This window comes from Poecilia latipinna, unplaced genomic scaffold (genome assembly GCF_001443285.1).
Source record: "Poecilia latipinna isolate Pla-1442-1.1 unplaced genomic scaffold, P_latipinna-1.0 Scaffold981, whole genome shotgun sequence".
NCBI classification, from domain to species: domain Eukaryota; kingdom Metazoa; phylum Chordata; class Actinopteri; order Cyprinodontiformes; family Poeciliidae; genus Poecilia; species Poecilia latipinna.
The window spans coordinates 8,322-29,816 of record NW_015113597.1 but is presented as its reverse complement, the minus strand read 5'-3'; the positions used below and the strand labels follow the sequence as shown (position 1 = coordinate 29,816).

General features: G+C 41.6%; 1 protein-coding gene across 1 annotated transcript in view; it reads right to left on the bottom strand.

The window, feature by feature from the left end:
* The window catches only part of pde4a (phosphodiesterase 4A, cAMP-specific), a 44,575-nt gene extending 24,850 nt beyond the window's left edge, over window positions 1-19,725 (bottom strand). Inside the window, exon 1 of the mRNA XM_015050236.1 lies at window positions 18,730-19,725. Within this exon, the coding sequence (XP_014905722.1) occupies window positions 18,730-19,025 (296 nt within the window). The 5' untranslated portion in view covers window positions 19,026-19,725. The remainder of the gene's footprint in view (window positions 1-18,729) is intronic.
* Window positions 19,726-21,495: the final 1,770 nt, after the last annotated feature.

Here is a 21,495-nt window from a genome sequence, read left to right as displayed (position 1 = left end):
AAAAAAAAAAATGCAGATGATTTATTTCCATTCCGGTGTTTTGCTGGGGTTATTTTGTGCAGGAACTACAAGGTTTCTAGACATAATAATTTGGAGCTTTTAAGGATTTATCAACCCCCCCCCTTTTTTTTTTTGCAAACAACTTCTATGAGTTTTAAAACTGTGATTAAATGTACAAGGTTTTGATTACGCAAATGCATTCCTTTTATTGACTTTGACAAGCTTCTGGGATAAACCTGGATGGATATTTAACTATTTCTTATTACAAACAGTACGGCTCATTTCACTCGACTGGTTTGCTGGCACAGCTCAGAAATTCTCAATAAAGCTGCAGTCGTGACTTAGGGGAAATCATTCTGGAAGCTTAACGTTAGCCTGTTTTACCCATCTGTAAACAGCTTTTATATATGTTTGGGCATATTGGAAATGTCCAAGCTTTAACCAGTCTAGTTGTTGATTTGAGGTGAATTTAATGAACTCCGTTACCCCACCCAATTTGTGCAATGCACCAGTTTCACTGGCAACTCACTCTTCATCCTGTTTCTGGTTTAGGAGAGGCTTGGAAGATGGAATGCAGCATTTGTAATCCACGTCTAATATCTGTCTCTGTGTATTCGCTCTTCTAGAATGGGTTTCTTTTAACAATCAACTCAAGGCTACGGGTTCTCCCTATTCCTGGTGAACTTTTTTCAACCACACGTCTTCCTTCCATTCCATATTTCTGCTGATATGCTCTCATACAGAACAACCAAATTCTTCAGTAATGACCTTTTGTAACCTACCCTCCTTGCAGAGGGTGTCAGTGACTGTCTTCTCGACATTTGTCAAGTCAGCACTCCTCCCTATGACTGTGCAGCGTACTGACCCAGAGTGAGAAACTGTTTGAAGGATCAGGTAGCCTTTGCAGGTGCTTTGAGTTAATAAGCTGATTAGGCTAAGACACCATGAGTTTCCAATAATGACATTTTTCAAAGAAGTTTAGTTTTCTGGGATACTGAAATTTGGGCTTTCTTTTTCTATAGGCTATTACTCATCAAAATTACAGAACAAAATGTCTTGGATTATACCACTATATGTGTGATGATTCCATATAATATAAGAGTGCAAAACTTTATTGAAAACTGACATACATTACTTCACCAGTAGGGCGCATTTGAGATTAAATTTCAGTTCTTGCATAACGAGCATAAAAATAATTTGTGCTGCAGGATTGATGACTGCTTACACAACACGTACAAACTTAAGTCCCATCTGTTTACATAACAGGAAGTGAAAACTGATTGGGCTTCTTGAGAGAGTGTCACATTTCTCACTGGAATATTTTGACCACCTCCGGAGTTTAGTTCCCAGTGGTTCGGGTGGAAGAGACGGCCAGTGGGACTGCTGGTGTTCCAGCGTCTTCCAGTTATAGTAGGGTGAGCCTTAGTGATTTCCGAACACTGTGATGTCCTTGAATTCTGGGTCAGATAGTTGAAGCTTGGACCCAGTTATGTATTTTAACAGGGCCCCCACGAAACACTTGACCACATTGGGAATTTGGTTAAAATCAACTCTGCACAGAAAACTAACCAATTTAAATAAACTCTGCCAAAATGAGTGGTCAAATATCCAGCTAAAGTTTGTAGAGGAAAATGCTAGTGAGATGCAACTGACCAAGTGATGTGTACCAAATATTATGCAATGTATATAATGTGGGTCTGTGTGTGTAATTATAAACCACGATAATCTTATGCAAACTCACAGCGAGTGTTTTAAGACGTCATCAAATGCAATATTTCGGTCATAAATCCTCGCTGTGCTGAGCTTGAAAAGCAGTCATCCTCGCTCGTCACTCGTCGCGTTGGCCTCTTTGCCTCCATGCTGTCATCGTGAAGTAAAACACATGTTCAATTAGGCTGAGGTCAGAGGAGTCGCTTCAGGCGTCAGCGTAGTTTAAATGTGTCGAAATCAAACAATTTGATCCTCAGTCTGAGCATCAAAGATTGTTTCAATATAACCTCCTAAAATTGGGGGGGGGCTCCTTTTTTCTTTTCAGGGAACACTGAGCATTTTGAGGTCTCTCTAAAAAACCCTCAAAGCTGGAATCTACCTCTTTAAAAATTCACCGCCTGTACTCCCTGCCAGCTATTTTGCTGTTGTCTGCTGCATATATTATACGGTGGGGGGCAACAGGGTCGGTCTAGATTGACAGAATGGTTATTTCCTTTCTCTGTCTCTCTCTTTTTATATATGGGTCTCTCCTCTATTCGTGTTTTTCTCCTTCTCTCTCTTTTCTCACTGGTTTCTCTCAAAAAATGATTCATTACAGCTCAGTAAAGTACAAGCAGCAACAGCAGAAACACTTTTTTTTTTCCAATTCCCAAGTCACTCTTCAAATTTTTTTATTTCTCCATCGAGATCTGTTGCCTTCTATATGTAAATGTAACCCCCCCGCCCCCACCCACCCTGCATTCCCAGCGGTTGTTGAGTGTGAAATGTAAGTATTTTAGAGTCGTGACTCCCGAACCCCAGTGTTTTTCTTTTTTTTATCTTAACCAGAGTTCCAGTTTCAAAACAGCAGGGCAAGGGAACCAGTGCAAGTCGTATAATGGGCATTGTTCCACCTTGCTGGTTGGTTTTAGTTACACGCGCTGCACTTTATTTCTCCTCCACTTGAGACGGAAACTGAGCTAAACAGATGGATCAACTGAACCATCCGAAATGACAGATGGAGAGATGTAATCAATAGGTGCTCTGTTTGGTTTCCTGCTACTCACTTCCAGATAAATTGGGAGCGAAGAGACAAAAACTCCTCGAGGGGGGAGAGTAAACGTGCTATAAGAGCGAGGGCAATCTTATCATATTGATTCACTTTTGATGTTTAATGGAGGAAATGCAAGCAGCGGGAGGTTTTATGGAAGGAAGCGACATGGATCAGAGAGATTAAAGGAGGCGCAATGAACTCGATTTTAATTGAAGTGACCAGATTTCTTAAAAAGTCAAGGGGTGTGCTGACAAACTCCAATTAGTGCAACGCTGTGATGTTGAGGCGATGAGGACCGACACGAGCAGTAGGGAAGTGTGGGGAGAGGACGGGCATCTCAGCCAAAACCCATAAACCTGGCTCCTCGTGCCTTTGCCCCACCAGCCCGTCCTCCCCAACCAGCCCACACGAGGGGCAGTATTTTTAGCACATCACCCGTAACTGACTCTCTGCAGGCTGGAGCTGCTGGTCCTTTTATTTTATTCCAGATGGGAGAGAGAGGAAGAAAAGGAAAAGAGAGAAAGAGAGAGAGAGAGAGGTGTGAGTCATCGGGAGCTACCTTTATGTCACTGTGGCACTGTTCCTTCCTCTCCACCATCAGACTGTTAATGTAATCCTGTTTTCACTTAGTCTGCTGTCTGTCTATCTACCTATCTATCTATGAAAATGTATTTTCCCTCTTATGGATTACTTGATTGTGTTTCAGATAATTAGAAAATAATATTCAAATACAAAAAGCAATTTTCAGATATTAACTTGATGGGGGTTTTTTAGAGGAAAAAAGCCTCTTTAATTCAATCTGCACCAATGCGAGAAAGTAAAAACCTAAAACTCTTTGCCTTAGCTGACAATGAGTCTTACATATTTACGTGAAGGAATGTTGCCCCTCTCTTCCGTGTGTGAACTGCTTTGATTCAGCCCCATTTGAGAGCTGTTAAAACACGACGGGCCTTTTTTTAAGGTCATCCCACAGCATCTCAGTAGGGTTTAAATCCGGACCATGCCAAGTCGCTCTCGATCACTCTCCTCCTGCTGCATAACGCAAGTGCAGATGAGCTTTAGGCGACGTTCGGGGTTTTCTGGAAGAGACCTAAATTCCTGGTTCTTCCAGTTACAGCAGGTCATCCTGTTTCAAACCTTTAACATTATCGCCAACACGTTTGACTGAAATAATGAAACTGGACTCGCACCAGCCAAGAAGTTCTACTAGTGTGTCATTAGTCTACAGAGCTTTACATGTTGCATCGGGTCTCCATATGACCTCCTAGATGAGCTCTGTAGGTAGGTTGGCATCTTTGTCCTGGTACCAATTTTCCATATTTTCTTTATTTGTGGAGAATGATTCTCACCTGTTGGACTTTTGATCTTTTGATTTTTCTTTTTTTCTGATTTCTTTAGACCTGGTCATGATGTGTTGTTTCTTTTAGATCCATTTCAGTGATTCTTTTTAATTCTACAAATCTAATCAGACTTGGATGAGGCTTGTGCAACCATACACGTGTTACTTTGGAAACCTGTTAGTTTACCCATGTCTGAGACAAATATTTTGTCTGATGATCTGGAAAAACTAAAACTGTAAAATGCGAAAACAGAATCCTTTTTTTTATTATTATTGTGGGAGGGTAAACTCTGATTTGAATTTCATGAGACAAAAAATGTCCATATCATTTCTGCAATTTCACATTCTGTCATATTGAATTCAATCTAGATATGAACTGCAGCCTAATAAGCAGCCCTGGCATCCCAATCATCACAGTCGTTTCTCCAGAACAAAGGCGATTTGCCGAATATTACCCCCGAATGATAGATAATTACGGATATAATGTGATGCAAAAATAAATGCAGGGCACGGTGCAGCCAAGCGTGAAAGTGTTCAAGGTCGATTTGAACACATGTGAAATGGACCATTTAGCTTCACGCTCTGAATCGCACCGTAGCGCGTCGATGTTGTGCCTGAACATGAGGCTGAGCAATTTCTTCCTGCTTATCTGTTTTGCACATAGTTCCTTCTTTTAGGTGTTCGACGTCGTGCTGTGAGCTTCTTCTTTTCTTTTCTTTTCTTTTTTTTTAAGCATTAAAAATAAAGTCACACCTCCCTCTTTTTTGGACACTTTGAGGGTAGCTCTGACAGAGACGAGCTGAGAGGACAACACTGACAGTTTTACACTTTTGAAGTTGACTTGCCAGCATGTTAGCCACTTGCCTGTCCACTATTTGATCTGTTTTCAGGCCTGTTATGTTCTCAGCTAACCCCTCAGGGAATTACATGGCTCTTAGGAGGATTTATGTGGCTCCACTGTGTCCACCAGCAGGCCATGTCTTTTGGCAGATAAACGATGTGAAGGAAGCCTAAAATCTAACAGCTTTAGGATAAAACAAGAGGGGGGGGAAAAAAAAAGTTTTTGGGTTGAACTCCACAGTCCACCCTTTAGGCCTGAGGGGATCCACAGATTCGGATGATAATTCAATTGTCATGTGACAGCTGTCAGAGTCATTATATCCATTTTTAAATAACAGCATTAAGAATCTAAAGGCATGCTAGCAGCTCTGTTACGACGCACACCACTGCTTTGAATTAAACATGAATGTCACAGTGCATCATGTTTTTTTACGGTCAACACATTATTTGAGACGAAGCTTACAAACATTTAGCGCTAATACATTTTAGACTGGAAAAATGTTATGATGGCTGTGGAAAAAAAAAAGTATGATAACCAACTAAAAGTCTGACCTCGCCACTGGTGGACACTTAAAAACAAAATTGAAACAAAGGTAACAAAGCAACCAGACGCATGTCGAATTTCTTGCAGAATCTGAACAGATTCTGACTTCAGCAAAATTTCCAAGCTTTGACATCAGAGTTATATAGGTGAAATTTCACTGAGGAAGCGTTCTTTCTCTTTGGCCCAAATGCTTGAAATATGCATAAAACATGCTTACAGTTTTCCTTGCTATTTTTAAAAGGAAGAACATTTACATCCTCTGTCAATGGAACAGAGGCAGAGATGGTTAGAGGTTAAAACCTCACATCCGCAGAATAAAAATACAAGACTTTTGCAGCCATAAGCAAGATTCAGATTCATTTATTTGAATTAAAGTGAACTCAACTAGGCTGTTTTCCTGTGTCTAAAAATGACTTATCAAGACCAAGAGAACTTTTCTTTCACAACTCTACAAAGTGAACAAGTATTAATAGATCATTCTGATTCTCTGGCAGAAAACAAGTGCCATTTTAGGCTTTCGAAGTCTGTTGAAGATAACAGCCAAGAGAGGCCATACTCCAACTGTACATCTGTGTTTATCTCCTGATCCTCTCAGCAGAACGCGAATGATCCAATAAAGGCTTTGCCCATCAGACATACCACAGCAGAGGATAATCTTGTATCGATGCTCATTTAACTGTTGTCACCTCAGTTGTAATTTTGAATGCTTTCTGTATTGCCTCCGCAGGCTACATTGTTCTGGACTTATAAAGTCGACTGCCTCAGTTCCATGTCTCCTTCATTGAGTGGGTTTGTTCCTCTGGTTATAATTTGGGAAATGAGAACGGCAAATGAAACAGATTTTATCTTCTCAAACTTACAGATGACTTGTTAGAGTTCTGAGGGAGCTGGCATGTGCACATTTCTGCTTTAGTGCACATTTTAATTTGTAAATCTGCAGCAGGATCAAACATGTTTACATCTGAGCGTGCATTATTTCCTCATTAATGTGCGTTGTGATATCCAGAATGAGTCTTTAGAGCGAGTTTGTTTTACTTGATATAAAGCACTATGCATACATTATGTTTGGGGGGGGTTAAAGTCAATTCAGTTACAGATGATGAGGCAGGTTTTACTCAATTACTCCGGTTTTTATTAAAGACAGATTATGTTGCCAATGGTGGTAAAACAGTATAAAGCAAATTGTAACAGCCTTAAAGTTTCTACTCCTGTTTTCTGGTGAGGAGATCAATTTAAAACTGAGATTAAATTTGGATGGAACTCAGTGAAGGAAAGAGATTTAATATAAAGAAGGGTTCGGTCGCAGTCTGAAAAAAGAAAGTAGTAAAAACATAAGCGCTATGGGGGAAAGATTTAATCTCTATGTTGAAGTCTGTTTGTCTGCCAGACCCTCACGGCTGAACTCTGACAGAGATACTCTCAAGGTCAAATTTAGCTAAAGCTTTAAAGCATCACAGAATGGAAATAATATGATATGTCAATGTGACCAAAATAGGAAGTGAAAGTTTTGATTGGTATTTTAAAATTACTTAAGCACATGCTGACATAAACACTTTTTTTGTGTGTCCAATTTCAGTGCATGTTTCATTGCTAGTGCTACTCCTGCTGTCAGCTCACAAATCGGTAAGCAGGTTTTCAGCTAGATTTATGTGTCAGGACTGAAGAGCTAGCTTTTATTTATATTTAGACATATGTGTTTGATAATTATCTTGTTTACAAAGACATATGGCCACTGACTACCAGACTTTGATTCAATAACGTCACATACTCTGCCAAAGTTCACAGCGAATAGAAACAGGCCCACAGCATTACACATCCTCCACCGCACTTAACGGTGAGGTGTCCAGAGCAACATGGAGAGCTCAGTCTTAGTCTCACATGACCAAAGCACAGTTGCAATTAAAGCACCAAACGAGTATAGGAAACTTCTCCTGTTTACATTATGAATGTAGGACAGAAGCAGCTGATCTTCGACCCCAAACAGATGTTTGGCATGTTTTCTGATGGTTGTTCTGGAAACATGGTGATGTCAAGATGCCACTCTTTGTTGCAGTTCTCTAACAGTGAGCGCCTGACATTGTTTTTACCACACTTACCATGTTTCTCAATGTGGTGACAAAAGAAAAAACTTGGCTTATCATCCTGCCTGTTGGCCAGCAGATAAGACAAACCAGCCAACGTGTCACATCATATTTAAACCCCAGGGAAACAAAAAGTCGTGAATTACTAATTAGAAATTACTTCAAATGTAATTAGCTTAAGAAAAGTGCAAAGTGGGGTATAAATGTCAAAAATGTTTTGACTTCATTCATTTAAAAAATTCTTCATTAAAACAAATGTGTCCCCACAATTATATATATTTGTCCACATCTATATTATCAGCATTTAAAAATACCTAAATAAGTATAGCATACTTTATAGTAAAGAAAAAGTAAAAATCTAACATAATTTTCAGTTAAGCTGAATTATTTGTCATGTTATTTTGTTTTGCATTAATTTATTCACAAAGTGTACCCGGAAAAGACCAAGCAATTAGACAAAATGAACTGCATTTGACTTGCTCTTATAATGCTAATAAAAATAATAATAATAGGCACTGCTTGGGACAGTCATTTTAGTTAGAGAACAATAAGGAAATGAGCATGATTGTCCTGGATAGCAATGAGACTGCATTAGTAGGAAAAAGGCAGGCTTGTCAGTAGAGATTCATTTATGGTGAAACTGCCTCGGGGCCATTGCCTTAAAGCGGAGCTTGTCTGATGAGTCAATCTGTCTGTCATTTTAATGCCATGCTGCTCCCTGCCCTCTTGTGCCTCGTTTGGATTCACTCTCTTTTTGAAGCAAGAGAACTTTGATTACCCTCATTCGCTTGCGTTGTTTTTCCTTTTTCACTTCATGTGACAAACAAAACTTTTGCTATTTCTTTGCTTATGTTTTGTCTCATAGAGACCTGAACAGAGTTCAGCGCCACTATTCATTCTCTTATCGACCGGTTGCCGAATTCAGACAGAATAAAAAACCGAAAGCCATAAAAAATAAAAGCTTGTGAGTGACGAATGTTTTCCTGTCATCTTCACGGTGGGTTTAAATCCAAAGATAGATTGCGCTGCCGTCTTTCTCCCTCTCCTTTTTCATCTGTCCACGTTGTTATGATATTGCAGTGTTTGCTGCTAATGGGAACAGAAGTGGTAGATTAGTGACTTGTAGTATATTTATCAGCAGAGAACTGACTGAACATGTGGAGCCATGTTCTCCATAACTGATGGCGGTATGATGGAGGAAGACGCTGAGACTGGGTAATGAGCCCTGCTTGTGATAGAAATAGCAGTCGGAGTCTAGCAGACCGTCTGAAAATGTCAGACTTTGGGAATATGGGCTGCGAGAGTCAGCAGTATGTCTAAACAGAATGCACGTCTCCCACTCTCCGTGTCCCCAGACACTTTTTCGTCTCACAAAAGGAAGCATTCACCCAAACACATGCTCATGCACAGGCATCCACAATTAATTGTGCCAAAGTGACTCGCCGTCTGCCTTTATACGAAAGCAGCGCGGGAGAATTACGTACTGCGGTTGGCTTTTGTTTTTCCACTGGAGAAAGAGAGAGAGAGAGGAAAAACAGCTGCAAAAAAGTCAAGAAGCAAACAGGAGATTTAATTTCAAATCAGAGGTTGACGCTTCATGACGCTCCTGCATGGTGACAAACACTTTACCACGATGATGAGCGCCTCTTTATGTGCCATCCCCTACAGGGTGCAAGACGAGTCTTACCCATTATCACTCATCTCTCGGTTGTGCCTTTATCTGCCACCCCATATGCACGCCCTCCCAAACCAGCACAACACACTGATGCCTGAGCAAAAAAGGCTCCTCCGTGGACTCGGTTTAGCTTGCAGAGGCAGCAGCCACAATCAATATCTTCAATATACATACTGGAATATGGAATAGAAACTGAAATCAAGCTCAATAAAACAGTGCAAGCTGAGGCTGGTTTGGTTTAATCTCATTACATTGAGAGCCGCGGGCTTCTCTCCTCCTATTTATAGCACCCTGGGATAGAGGAACGCCGGCGTTGATGTACACAGCACCGCTGGTTTGTGCAACTGTGGCCATGAGTGGCGACGAGTGCGACCAATTGCAGACAGATATTGCATGAAATTTTATCTGACAAAACACACAATTGTCAGTCATCTGTAAAGAGAGGCATCTTCATTTTCTGTCCTTGAAACACACGTGTGCTCCTGCCTCATTTTTCTCTTTTTTTTTTTTCTTTTTACCACACTTACCTTATTTCCACTCTCTTTATCCTAACAGCCTCTCTATGGATTCGGTTTCTCTCATCCCACCTATTTGATGAAGTCTGCCAGTTAAAGCTGATAATATTGACATCTGAGCAGGGGTGTCCTCTTCCTCCAAGAAATAACTAGTTTGGATTCCGCTGGATACCGGATCTTTGCGTTTGGAGTTTGTTGCCGCAAACAGGAGCTCGGTTTTGGGACGTTGCAAATTTTGGCTGGGTACCATCTCTGCTGTGAATTGCATCAGAAAGCTTTTTGGATTTTCTTGAGGAAACAAGCCAAAAACAAACAAAAAAAAAAGAGAAGCTCTTGAGAGGAAAAATGCACAGAGAGAGGCGTCGGTTCTGATCTCCGTTAAGGAAGCCTCACGCAACAAAACCCCCAATCCACACAAGTAATCATACAATAAGCCCTTGAATCAGAAATAAGCACACAAAGAGAAACCCAAGGCCTCATTTGTCCTAATTACTCCGGCTTTGTTGGAGGTAACACACATCTCCTTTCAGAAATCCCATCCAGACTTGGTAAACTGCATAATGAAGAAAAAGATTAAAGGACAGCGTTTTACCTCAAACTAAAGGAGAAGAAGCCTCTTCAAAATGTCAAAAAGTCAGACTGGAGAGAAGCGTGACACAAAAATACCACCCTGGACCTTTGAGGCATGTTTTTCTCCTCTTTCTGCCCTCCAACAGTCTGCACATTTCCCCTTAATGTGTGAACATGAACATGACCTACAAGAAATGTTTTGGCAGGTTGTGAGGCTCACACTTGACTTAGCAGAGGTCAGGACATGGAACAGCGGCTCTTTTAAAAACACAGGAAACCGAGGTATGCACGATTTTCCAGCCAGACACCCGTATGAGTCCCACAGACCTTAACTACGTGTGTTAGATGTACGTTGTGCAGCACACTGCAAAACATACGCGTAGCCCACCAAGTTTTGACACAACCACAGATGGGAATGTAATTGATTAGGATTTTATGTGATTTACATTAAAAAGTGTCGATCAGATTGTCCTTTTGGTCCTCCGTGATGTAAACAAAACAGCATCATGAAGAGAAAAAAAAAAAACACAGCGTTTCAGAGAGCACTTTGCAACCCGTCCAGAGTTCTGGGTGAACACTGCACTTCACCTGGAACACACCTCACCTCACTGTGAAACGTGGTGGTGGCAGCATCATGCTCTGATGATGCGTTTTCCCAGCAGGGACATGGAAGCTGATGGGAGGATGATTGTAGAAAAATTCATGGCACTACTGGAAGAGGTCCTGTCCTGTAAGAGGACTCTGTTATTTTTGTTTTGTTTTGTTTATTTTTACGTTTTGAAAATGTAATAATTCAAACTAAGAAGCTTTTTTCAGAAACTACGTCTCTCTACGTGTCCATCTTCATGGACTCAACATCTTTTGCTTTGCCCTAGCATTTAAACACAATTCTTCATGAATGGAGAAAAAGTTAAAGTAGTTGTACTTTTACAATTTAACCTGATTTTAATGGCTTCCATGAGCAGGTTTTGAAAAAAATACACTTTTAAGTGAAAAAAGAGAGATTCTCTGCTAAAATATCATCATATGTACTTTTTATTGCTTACATCACATGAATGGTATAAAAATATAGACACAAAAGCATCTATACAAGCCTGACTTCTTCTCTGTTCTGCGTGGCACCGCGTTTAGCTTTTGTTTCTTACTGTGAATTTCAAAACAGTCTTCTTTCCTTCAAGAGATTCAGAGAGCAATCAGCATTCACTGCCTGATTTGTTTTGTCTATTTTCTAAATTAGCACACTATGAAATATTCATTGGCACATTTAGGGAGCTCTCATGCTGAAACTGTTTGAATTATCAGCATGTAAGCTCAAATAAAAGCACTTTCAGCGAGTTGTACAACACCAGCAGTGGGTAAAACAAACTTTTTTTTTGTTTTGTTTCGTTTTGTCCTCTAACCCTGCCTGGGTCACACTCTCAATCTGTCAGCGGTGTTAATGATGCACTGAGAAAAAAATAATTGAGCGTGAACAATACAAAAAGGACAATCTGATCAAAGCTTTTTTTTTTTTTTTTTGTCAGAAACGTTGGAGAAGGCCACGATGAACACAGTAAAGCCATCTGTCCGGTTACTCCAAACAGGAAAGACTCCCTTTTAAAGCTGTCCAGTGAGGCTGACCGTGCCAGGAATATTTGGGCAAGAAAAGCATCCACAGGCAGGAGATCTCATCTGAGACCTCAGATGAGACGTTGGCTCCAGCCGTCTTAAAGCGAGTCTCTCGGCACGAAGCGCGGTCTCCAGGTGCACGCCTTCATGTCACCCAGCTCTGATTTGTTGTGAGTTTTCCTACGAGCTGCTCTGCACTTCCCCTCGCCAGTCACTCAGCGGTTCGGACACGACGCGCCGCCGCACAGCCTTACATTTGTTCTCTCTGCTCCGCCGTGTGCACGCTTCAGTGGCACACAGCTGACAGAGGGATTGTCAGTTTCAGTCATTTAGACAGATCTTCACTCAGACGGCAGCCTAAAGCACATATCAGAAGGAGTTGCCCTCCCCTCGTGGCATCACTTTGTGTCCCAGCAAAAAAAAAAAGTCATTTCTTGCTACCACTAAAGCAGAACACCGCTGCTTCTGAGAAATTTTCTCTACTGGAAGCACAGCAGCTGTGTCAGTGTGCAGTTTTTAATTCAGCCATGTATTTGCTCAGAGCCAAAAAGAAAAAAAAAAAAAAAAGACTCCCATATTCTGAAACTGCACATTTTGACATTTAAATCATTTTTCAGCATTGAGGACCTCTATCTTGGTTTCAAGAGGGCAATTTGATTTCACTCAAAAGGTTTTTTTTTTTCTTTCTTTTTTTTCCTTCTCAGTTCTTCGTCAATGGGGCGGAAGAATAAATTACTGTTACTGGAGCTAAAAAGGTTTATTTTCTGACATAGGAAGAATAAATCCAACGAGAAAGTGATTTGAAATTGGGTTTAAAGGAGGTTTGTTTTTACACTTCAGAGCAAGTGGGAAAAAAATCTTTTTTCCCATCAAACAGACTTCTCTTTGATGTCTAGGTCTGTTTGAACTCCATTTTTTTTATGTCGGCTGATTTCCAGCCACACAAAGACAGTGTTTGTTCCCAATATGATCCATAGCGCAAGAGATATGTAAAGATGTTTGATTTAATCAAAAAAATGTCTTCACTTTAATGTAAAGATTTTCTATCAGATTTTACTTCAGGAATAGTATGTGTGTTTTTGCAATTCTAATGTTGTAAGCTCAATTTTTAAAATAAAATAAAAATAATATGGTGTGAAGATCCACACAACCATAAAAAATAGTGATGGTTTTTGGGTTACCGTTTATGTTTAGGACTAAGGTGTGGATTAAGCTTAGGTTTGTTTTAGGGTTTGTCATGTACTGATAGTGGTTAGCTTTACAGTTAGCTTTAGGGTAATGGTCAGGGTTAGGATGTGGAAAACAATGAGAAAGGAATGGAACTCAATGCAAATATCCTCATGAAGACAGAAAGATGAAATATGTGTGCGGTAGGGTTGTTGCAAGCCACAAAGGATGTTAAAGGACAATAGAGAGAGTGTGGAATGAAATGATAGATGCATGATAGTGCGCTAAATGCCGCTGTAAGCAATAAGACTATCAGAAACGATCTCAGAGGCAGTGGGGAGCCAATGAGAAGAAGGGGCGATGATGAGGGGAGCACATGGTGAAAAGAGAAAAAAAAACTATGAGGAAAAAAAAAACAAGGATGGAATCAATATCTCCCATTTAGAGTGAGGTAAAAATCAAAGGCTATTGTCTGAATGGACAAAAGCCAGATTTGAACAATATTATCAGACGAAAGAGGGGGAGAAAGTAGCTTCAGGCTTATCAAAATCACTAAGCTATCTTGAATGAAACAGGGGAAAGTGGAGCATAATAAAGACAGAAAGTTCAATGAAGGGGAATTAATGGACATGAATCCAGAATGAGAAGGGACTAAGGATTTGTTTGAAATAAAATGAAAGCGGACAATCTCCATCGAATGGGGGAGATAATGGTGGTAGCATGCAGGTTGACTGGTTGTGCCTCATGCTGCAGCTCTCTTTTGTCTGCTCCCACTGGGATCGCTGCCCAGTCACCACTTGTGAAAAGCAAATAAATAAATAAATAAATAAATAAATAAATAAAAATTGACCAATCACTACTTTAATGCGATGGTGTGACGGTAATTAAAATGCACGGATGTCGTTGTTTCCGCTGGGTTCACACAACCGGCTGAATGTGCAAAACCGGCGGCCTGAGTGTCAGCGAGAGGCTATACGCACAAGAAGGCTTTCACACACAAGAAAGAGACCTCGGGTGAAGGCTGCACGCTCTGTCCTGGAGCACACACATACACACACACACACACACGCACCTGTTTGGTGTCATCCCTGTGTTAAAGCGAAAGGGATTTCATGGGAAGGTTTTCCTGGGATCTGCCTGAGCCCGGCCAGTAGCGAGTGGCGTTCCAGCACACGCACCGCCTCCGGATACTAATTAGCTCCGAGAGTAAAGAGGAAGCATGATGTATTCACCGAGGAGCACAATCTGTAGCTTAAACAGATGGTTTCTGCACACAAATGAGATAAGAGGTCCATTACTTAGTGCTATTAAAACACATTTACTAGGAGGAACACCCTCAGAGTGGGGACTTCTTATTATTTCTAGGAATGTAAACGTATGATTAACTTCGAGATACAGCTGTTAGGTAATTAGCCGAAGCTGTTCCTCATTATGATCGAAATTATTGTGGCGGCCGGCCGGTCAGTCGAGCAAGAAACAGAAAGAAGCAAACAAATAAGCAAAGAAAGAAAAAAAAAAAAGGCAGCTCTGGGTTACAAATTTGAGCTGGATTTGTAGCTTATGGGATACAAAATCTTAAGATAGCCTGAGGTGATTGGTGGGGAAAAGCTTTGGTTTGAAATTGCTACAGACAACTGAACAGAAATCCAGTTCTCTGCTGCGAGTCGACTCTGTGAAGGCTTCCCTTCTTTTCAGCACATCCATTTCACTTCATAGCTCCGCCACTCCTGATGTAAATCCAGTGGGTTCTTCTTCATATTGATACACTTTGTCGTTGGTTTTTCTCAGTAGCAGGGTTAAGACAAATACCCATTTCAGCAGATTTGTACGATGACCTGCTGCTCTGTCTTTGTCAGTACGTTATTTGGGTGTTAAAACTTCCCAGGGCTCGTAGAGGGGACGGGACCTGATGACTGATACGCTCATATCAGCTTCCTCTTATGAAAGAGCTGATGAGACGGCTGAACAAAAGGCATCGGGGATGTAAGGAGGAGGCAAATGGATTCTCTCGGGGGAAGCTGATTGCCACTAAGACTGCCATTTTGTAGGCTATAACATAGGCACAGAAACAGACGAGCGAAAACAACCGGAAAGACGGATTCTTTAAGGAGGTATGCGGAACGGCACCCGGATTCTCTCATCCCCAGACTCATGAGAGTTAAGATCAGTTTGTTTTCGAGGGGATTCTGCCACAGCTGCAGATCTCAATCTGTTTCTCGCTTAAGCCTTGCGTGAGGCTTTCCCTCCAGCAGCTCTCAGGATCATTGATCTTTGGAGCTGCAAGACGAGGTCTTGACCGTCCCTCCTTTGATTGAACAGTGTGCTTCTCTGAGACACCGAGGTCGCGCTCTGGGTCAGCCAGTTCTCGACAAAACCAAGGACCAATCATTGCCCCCCTCCCCTCTCCGCTATATGAAAATACTCAGTGTTCCTAGGCTGATTAGACGTTACATGAAAAAAAAAAAGAAAACATGATTGGGGCCAGATAAAAGCACTGAAATCCTACAGCATGGGTCAGAAGTTTACAAAGCATAACTAGGTTTTAGCCATTTTTTTTTTCAAGATGATTATACAGCAGCACAAACGTTAATGACCAAAACGAAAAAGTGGGGAACACATCTATAGTTATTGTATTTTTCGTTCTCTAATCTGGTAAAAACTATACATACCGACTTGAACATATTAACATACTCCTAATAGTATCATGTAGCTTTGGACAAGGTCCTGGCATAGTTCCTGATGAACATTTGAGCTCTCAGCAGAACTGCTTTCCTCCAACAAACCTGGTATTTCAGGTTAGTCCACAAACTTCCAGTGGGGTTGGAAAGATTTATCTACACCAACATCACTTTTGATGTCTGTTTGGTGTCATTTCTGGAATGCCGAACCACATCCAGGTTTCCGTCACATAGAAGCTGATTTGACATAAAGTCCTACTGTGCTGCCAGTACAGAAGAATTCAAAACAAACCATCAGTGTGATGCTACCATCATGTTTGACAGCTTTTACAGCTTACAAGGTTCAGCTTGACTCATTCTAGCATTCTTCAGACGCTGTGCCCTCTGACCATTGAGGTTTCAGAAGAGCTTAAAGATGTTGATTTTGGAGCAGGCGCTTCTTTTTTGGCCGGTACCCACTCATTCCACTTGGATTGTAAAGCTGATTCACCGTGGAGAGTGAAACAGTAGGTACCAGTTTATGACAGGCTAGGGCCTCGGACTGGTCAACTTCAACCCGACAATTTGATGGGTTGGTTTCCACCCATCAGCTGAAACCAACTGATTTAAATTAACGTGATAAAATGTCAGTAACATAGCAGGATGTTACTGATGGGTAAACAACATGTGGTTGAGGTGAAATCTGCTAAAATTCAACCACATCTTGATACACGTATTTGTTTGAGCCTGACTAATTTTGAAGTGTCATTTCAGTCTGGAAAGACATATTCAATGCATCCTTAGAAGCTCAAAATAAATGTGCCATTAATGCCCATATGTAAACCTGTTCTGAATTATTTAAAGATATGCCGTGACAGATTGACTTTTACTGACTGATGTTTTCTGAAGCTCCAATCGCAGAAGCTGACCTTGAGATTTCCTACAGGTTTCTTTGTTGGTCTGCTGTCCTGCTAAGCCCACATTCCTATCCCTTCTGCTCATGTAAATAAGCGTATGCAGGTTTTTTTTTGTTTCCCCCCCCCCCAGTTTATACAAGCTGATCTGTATTCAATAGGCCAGATTTAACCTAACATAGCCAACGGCTGAAAACACAGAGCTGCTGCATCAACATGGATTTCATGAAGGATGATGAAAACAAAGCCAGGATGAGGCATCTCCTCAAAGCATTCCTCATCCTGAAGTAATCATAGAGGAGGAATTCATTGTCCCTGTAATATAGAAGAATGACAGTAATAACACAACAGAAATCCCTCTGATCTCCCATTGATATGAGAAGAGATAATGTCAGGTTTAATGGCAACCATACGGACTACAGGTCAGGCATCAACCTGTGCACATCCCACACATATGCCTCCACACACACACAAACACACTCAGCAAGCCTCATTTCACCACTACTCTGGACACGCAACATTTCTCTGGCAACCGTGGCCGCTCGGTGCCTTCCTGACCAGTGTGTATCGCAAAACACACCATAGATCGCACACTGCACCTCATGCGCTATGATGCACCGACGTGAACACGAACAGTTGGAGCCGACATGGTGAGCACAGAGAGCTGGAATCAAATTATTTCCAACTCTCTCTTGCTCTCTTTCCCTCTCTCACCGCCCACATAGGGAGAGGGGCAGGCCGAGTAAGACCCAATGCACTAAAAATTGGACCCCCTCAGCGCATGTCCGGGGGCCTGAAACACATATCCGGCTTTCCTCTAGTCAGCTGGACTTGTTCCCTGTGCTCCCTGGGGCCAGCTGGGCTGGCCGTCTGTGTCATTAAATTAATGGCAGTAGTAAAAGAAAAACACGCATAACTGCCTGACCCACCTTTTTGTTATCATTCATGTCAACTTCTAGTCGCATTTGAAAGAACCACAGAAGACTGACTTAAAACTGATAATTCAGCACAGGCCTTGGCCGTCCTCAGATAATCTCATAAAAATGAGTCATTTAACTGCAAACCTACCTCATATTGAACAGACTGTGCATTTTACTGCACTAAAAAGAAGCAGCTAAGAAAAGAAGAAAAAAAAAAAAACCCTGTTGGCTTCAAGGCAAACGGCAAATTGTTGAGTAAGGACAAAGTGGTTGTATTGCTTCACGATTCACCTAATGAAAAGACTTGAATCTAATTTTATTGCTGAACATGCTTCATATAATTCAATTTAAAAGTGGCTTGGTCAGGATGTATGCAGGTAGGCGTGCATAGTACAATTTTTCTATCTGTTTGGGCTTCGTATAAGTCCGCGGTGTCAGCCCGAGCCCTCTGGTTGATGCAACGAATATCTCGCTGTCATGCCTGATCAGAGAGCAGCCATGTGGCCCAGATTAGATGTTGTCTGAAACCATCTGTGTTGACAGTGTGGTGGTGACACATGTCCAGGTAGCGCTGCATAATTTCCACTCATCTCATTACAGTCACTGCCCTATTTATTTATTTATTTATTTATTTATTTCAACCCTCTCGGCAGGTCAGAGGTCAGAGCATTTCCCATATTCAGGTTCTGCCATGTGCTTGGGCTCCAACAGACCCAGCACCCCCCACCTCCACCTCCCGCTACCGTAAAGGCCTGGAGCGCGCGCAGACACACATCCTGTTACTCTTTCGCGAGGTACATGTAGCATGTGGACTGCAAAACTGTTACTGGTTTTTTACAGATGCTGATTCTGCGTAACGAGTGGGCGGCCTGCTTTTTTTTTTTTCTCCATTTATTTTATTTTTCCCTTTTCAGGCACATATTTGACACAGTTTGCCCAAGGACGCATAACGCACCGAAAGCCCACGCCTCCAGGTAGAAAGCCCCGGCATATGGGTTAACCCTTCACATGCACCGCGTTGTTACGCACTCATTAAAATGCCCCACTCTCCACCCCACCATCACCCCTCCTTCCCCCGTTTACGCATACGCCTTATGGTTCTGCCATGGGCTATTATTGAGATGGTTGGGATGCGCACTGCTCCCTCCTCGCCTACCGTTTATTCCCGACACAGTTTCCGATGGATGTGTTTGTGGTCCCGTGGAAGGAGGACGGCCAGGACATCCGAGACTTCTTCAGTCCCGGTCGGTCACTCGTATCCACGGCGTCTGAGCGCTCCATGTGCCGGTGGTGGTGCCGGTCGGTGTCGGAGTATCCCCGGTGTTTGATTTTAATCGGGGTCCGGGGTTGTCTCCAAAGATGCTGTGGAGGTTTCAGAGTCGCCTGTCCCTCCCGAGGAACCGGGAGCGACAGCGAAAGGCTCTTCTTCGAACATGGTGGTGGTTCCATCATTGTGCAAAAAAATAAAATATAACACACTAATATATTTTTTTGTTGTTTTTTTACTTATTGACTAAATGATATGGCTGTAATCGCGCGTTTGAAGCAAAAAAGCGAATCATTTCATGTTCCCTCTCTGCCACTTGATCTCTGAGCGAACAAATCAAAGTGACCAAGTCCAGCACAGCCCAGATCTGAACCTTGTTTTCTGAATAACATCAAAAACTGTCACAGTGATAACCTGTCAAGCCATCCAGAAAGCCATTAATCTCATTGTTTTCGGCGGTGGTCAGTTTCAGTTTATCCCAGAATCTCCTTTCGGCCGCGATCCTCACTAGTCTGGGGTTCTGGTGATGAGACACCGGTCCTGCTGCGTCTCCTGAAGTTTGACGCCTCATCGCCCATGGCGCACAGCCGGATGACAGTGTTTATTTTGGAGAATTTATTGCTTTTTTTATCAGCCCCTTATTGCAAAGACACAAAGAACGCCGGCGCTGGCTCCTCTCCCTGTGTGTTGCGCTATTATTGCTGTGCGTGTGTCTCTCCGCCGAGCTAAAATCTCCAAGCCAATTTCAAAAAGTACTTAATCTATCACGATTCGTGTGGAGCTACGGCATCCTTGTGCGCAAACTCGAGCGCAGAGGTCTCCAGTATTCCCTCCACAGAGATGACCAATCCGAGAATCTAAAACTGGACTCTAATACCCACTCTTCAAAAATAAATAAATAAATAAATAAATAAATAAATAAATAAATAAATAAATTAGGATGGTGCGAAGAATTGTCCAAAACCCAGATGCGATCTTTTGTTCTTTGCGGTCCAGATTTTTCAAGATTCAGGTGTTAAGTCCAATTGTGATATATATATAAAAAAAGACGCAAACTGATAGTTGCTGAGCTTCAGTCATCCTTCTCAGTGTGGACCATTATCTCCCCATCCTCATATTTGCTGGAGTTCGACGACAAACATTGGACTCATCACAGCGCGCCCTCTCCCTCCCTCTCCCTCGCTCTCTCTCTCTGTGGTGGATGGGTGGTTGTTCCTCTTTGCGCGCATCCGTTATGCCCCATGCCCGCTCACTGCGCATTTTCCTAACACAAAACAAACTAACTGGACAAACAGAACGAGGGTTTTTTGCCGCATTGTGCCTAAAATTAATGAGCACAGCCATTTGTATGATGTTATCAACGCCTTGCAAAAACACTCATAGTCTTGAAACATTTTTTTTCTCCTTATTTTGTTACTTTACAACCACAAACGTCAATGCATGTCTTTGGTATTTTATATAATGGGCCAACACAAAGCAGCGCATATCTGCAGTTTTCAAGTAACTCTTTTACAGTCGAGAACTCTTAAACATCTGTCATATTTGTTGTCATCTTAATGCCTGAGACTCGACATGAACACGATAAACTCTCCATCGTGGTTCTCTCTGTATAAAAGTCGTTTTCCATATTAGCCTATCAAATACCCTGAAAACTACAGTGTGATGCTGCCATCACCATGTTTTACTGCGAGTATGTGGTGCTCAACAGATGCATGGAGGTGATGGAGTTTAATTTTGGTATCTGACCAGAGTAAATCCCTTCACATGCTTGTAGCAAACAACAAACAGGCTTTCTGTTCTCCTTTATGGAATGTTGAATTTACAGTCAGTCGAGCTGTGTACATCTGTTGCTCCTCCAGAGACACCCCGGGGCTCTTCTTAGGCAACTTGTTGGTTTATTGGATGACTGAATGAGTTAAGCCTGCTTTAAACTTTCCCAGAACTTTATCCACTGACAATAAATTGCACATTGTTGGACTCTAGGTAACTTCTTGAGGCAATTTGTTGCACTGGGTTTTAATTATGGGTACAGTAAGTAATATAAACATAAGTTGCATTTTTAATTTTTTTTTTTTTTTGCGGTAAGTAAACTGAAAACATATATCTCTCCATGCTGATCTGTCACTCCATTACAAAATACTCAGAAATACATTGATACATTGTTGTAAAATGTGTAGCTTTATGGATATTTTTGATATGCACCATATGTCAATTCTGCCAACTATTGCCATATTCAACTCCTTAGATTGGCAACAAGTAGCTGACCCCAGTGCTCATTAAAACACCTGGTTTGTTGGGCAGATTCTCTTGTCTAAAAAAGGGTAATTTCCATGTAGGCCAAATTAATTGTAAGGACATTTATGAGTACCAATTTCTCATCATTGTTCTCAAATTGTGTACATTAAATTACAGAAATTCAAACCTATCTTCTGTTAAGTTAATGCCACGGTGATGAAAGTGCCACTTTTGCGAATAATGCTCTTATTCCCGAAAGCCGGATTACACGGTTTATCTTCTTTTCTGCTTCAGCAGATTTTTACTGCAATGAAGTAACTGAAATTACTGAGCTATCTTGTCAGTTTTAGGTCAGATACAGATCGGGGTTTAAGGGAAACAGCGTAAGAATTCATTTTACCTGCTCAGACATAATTTGAG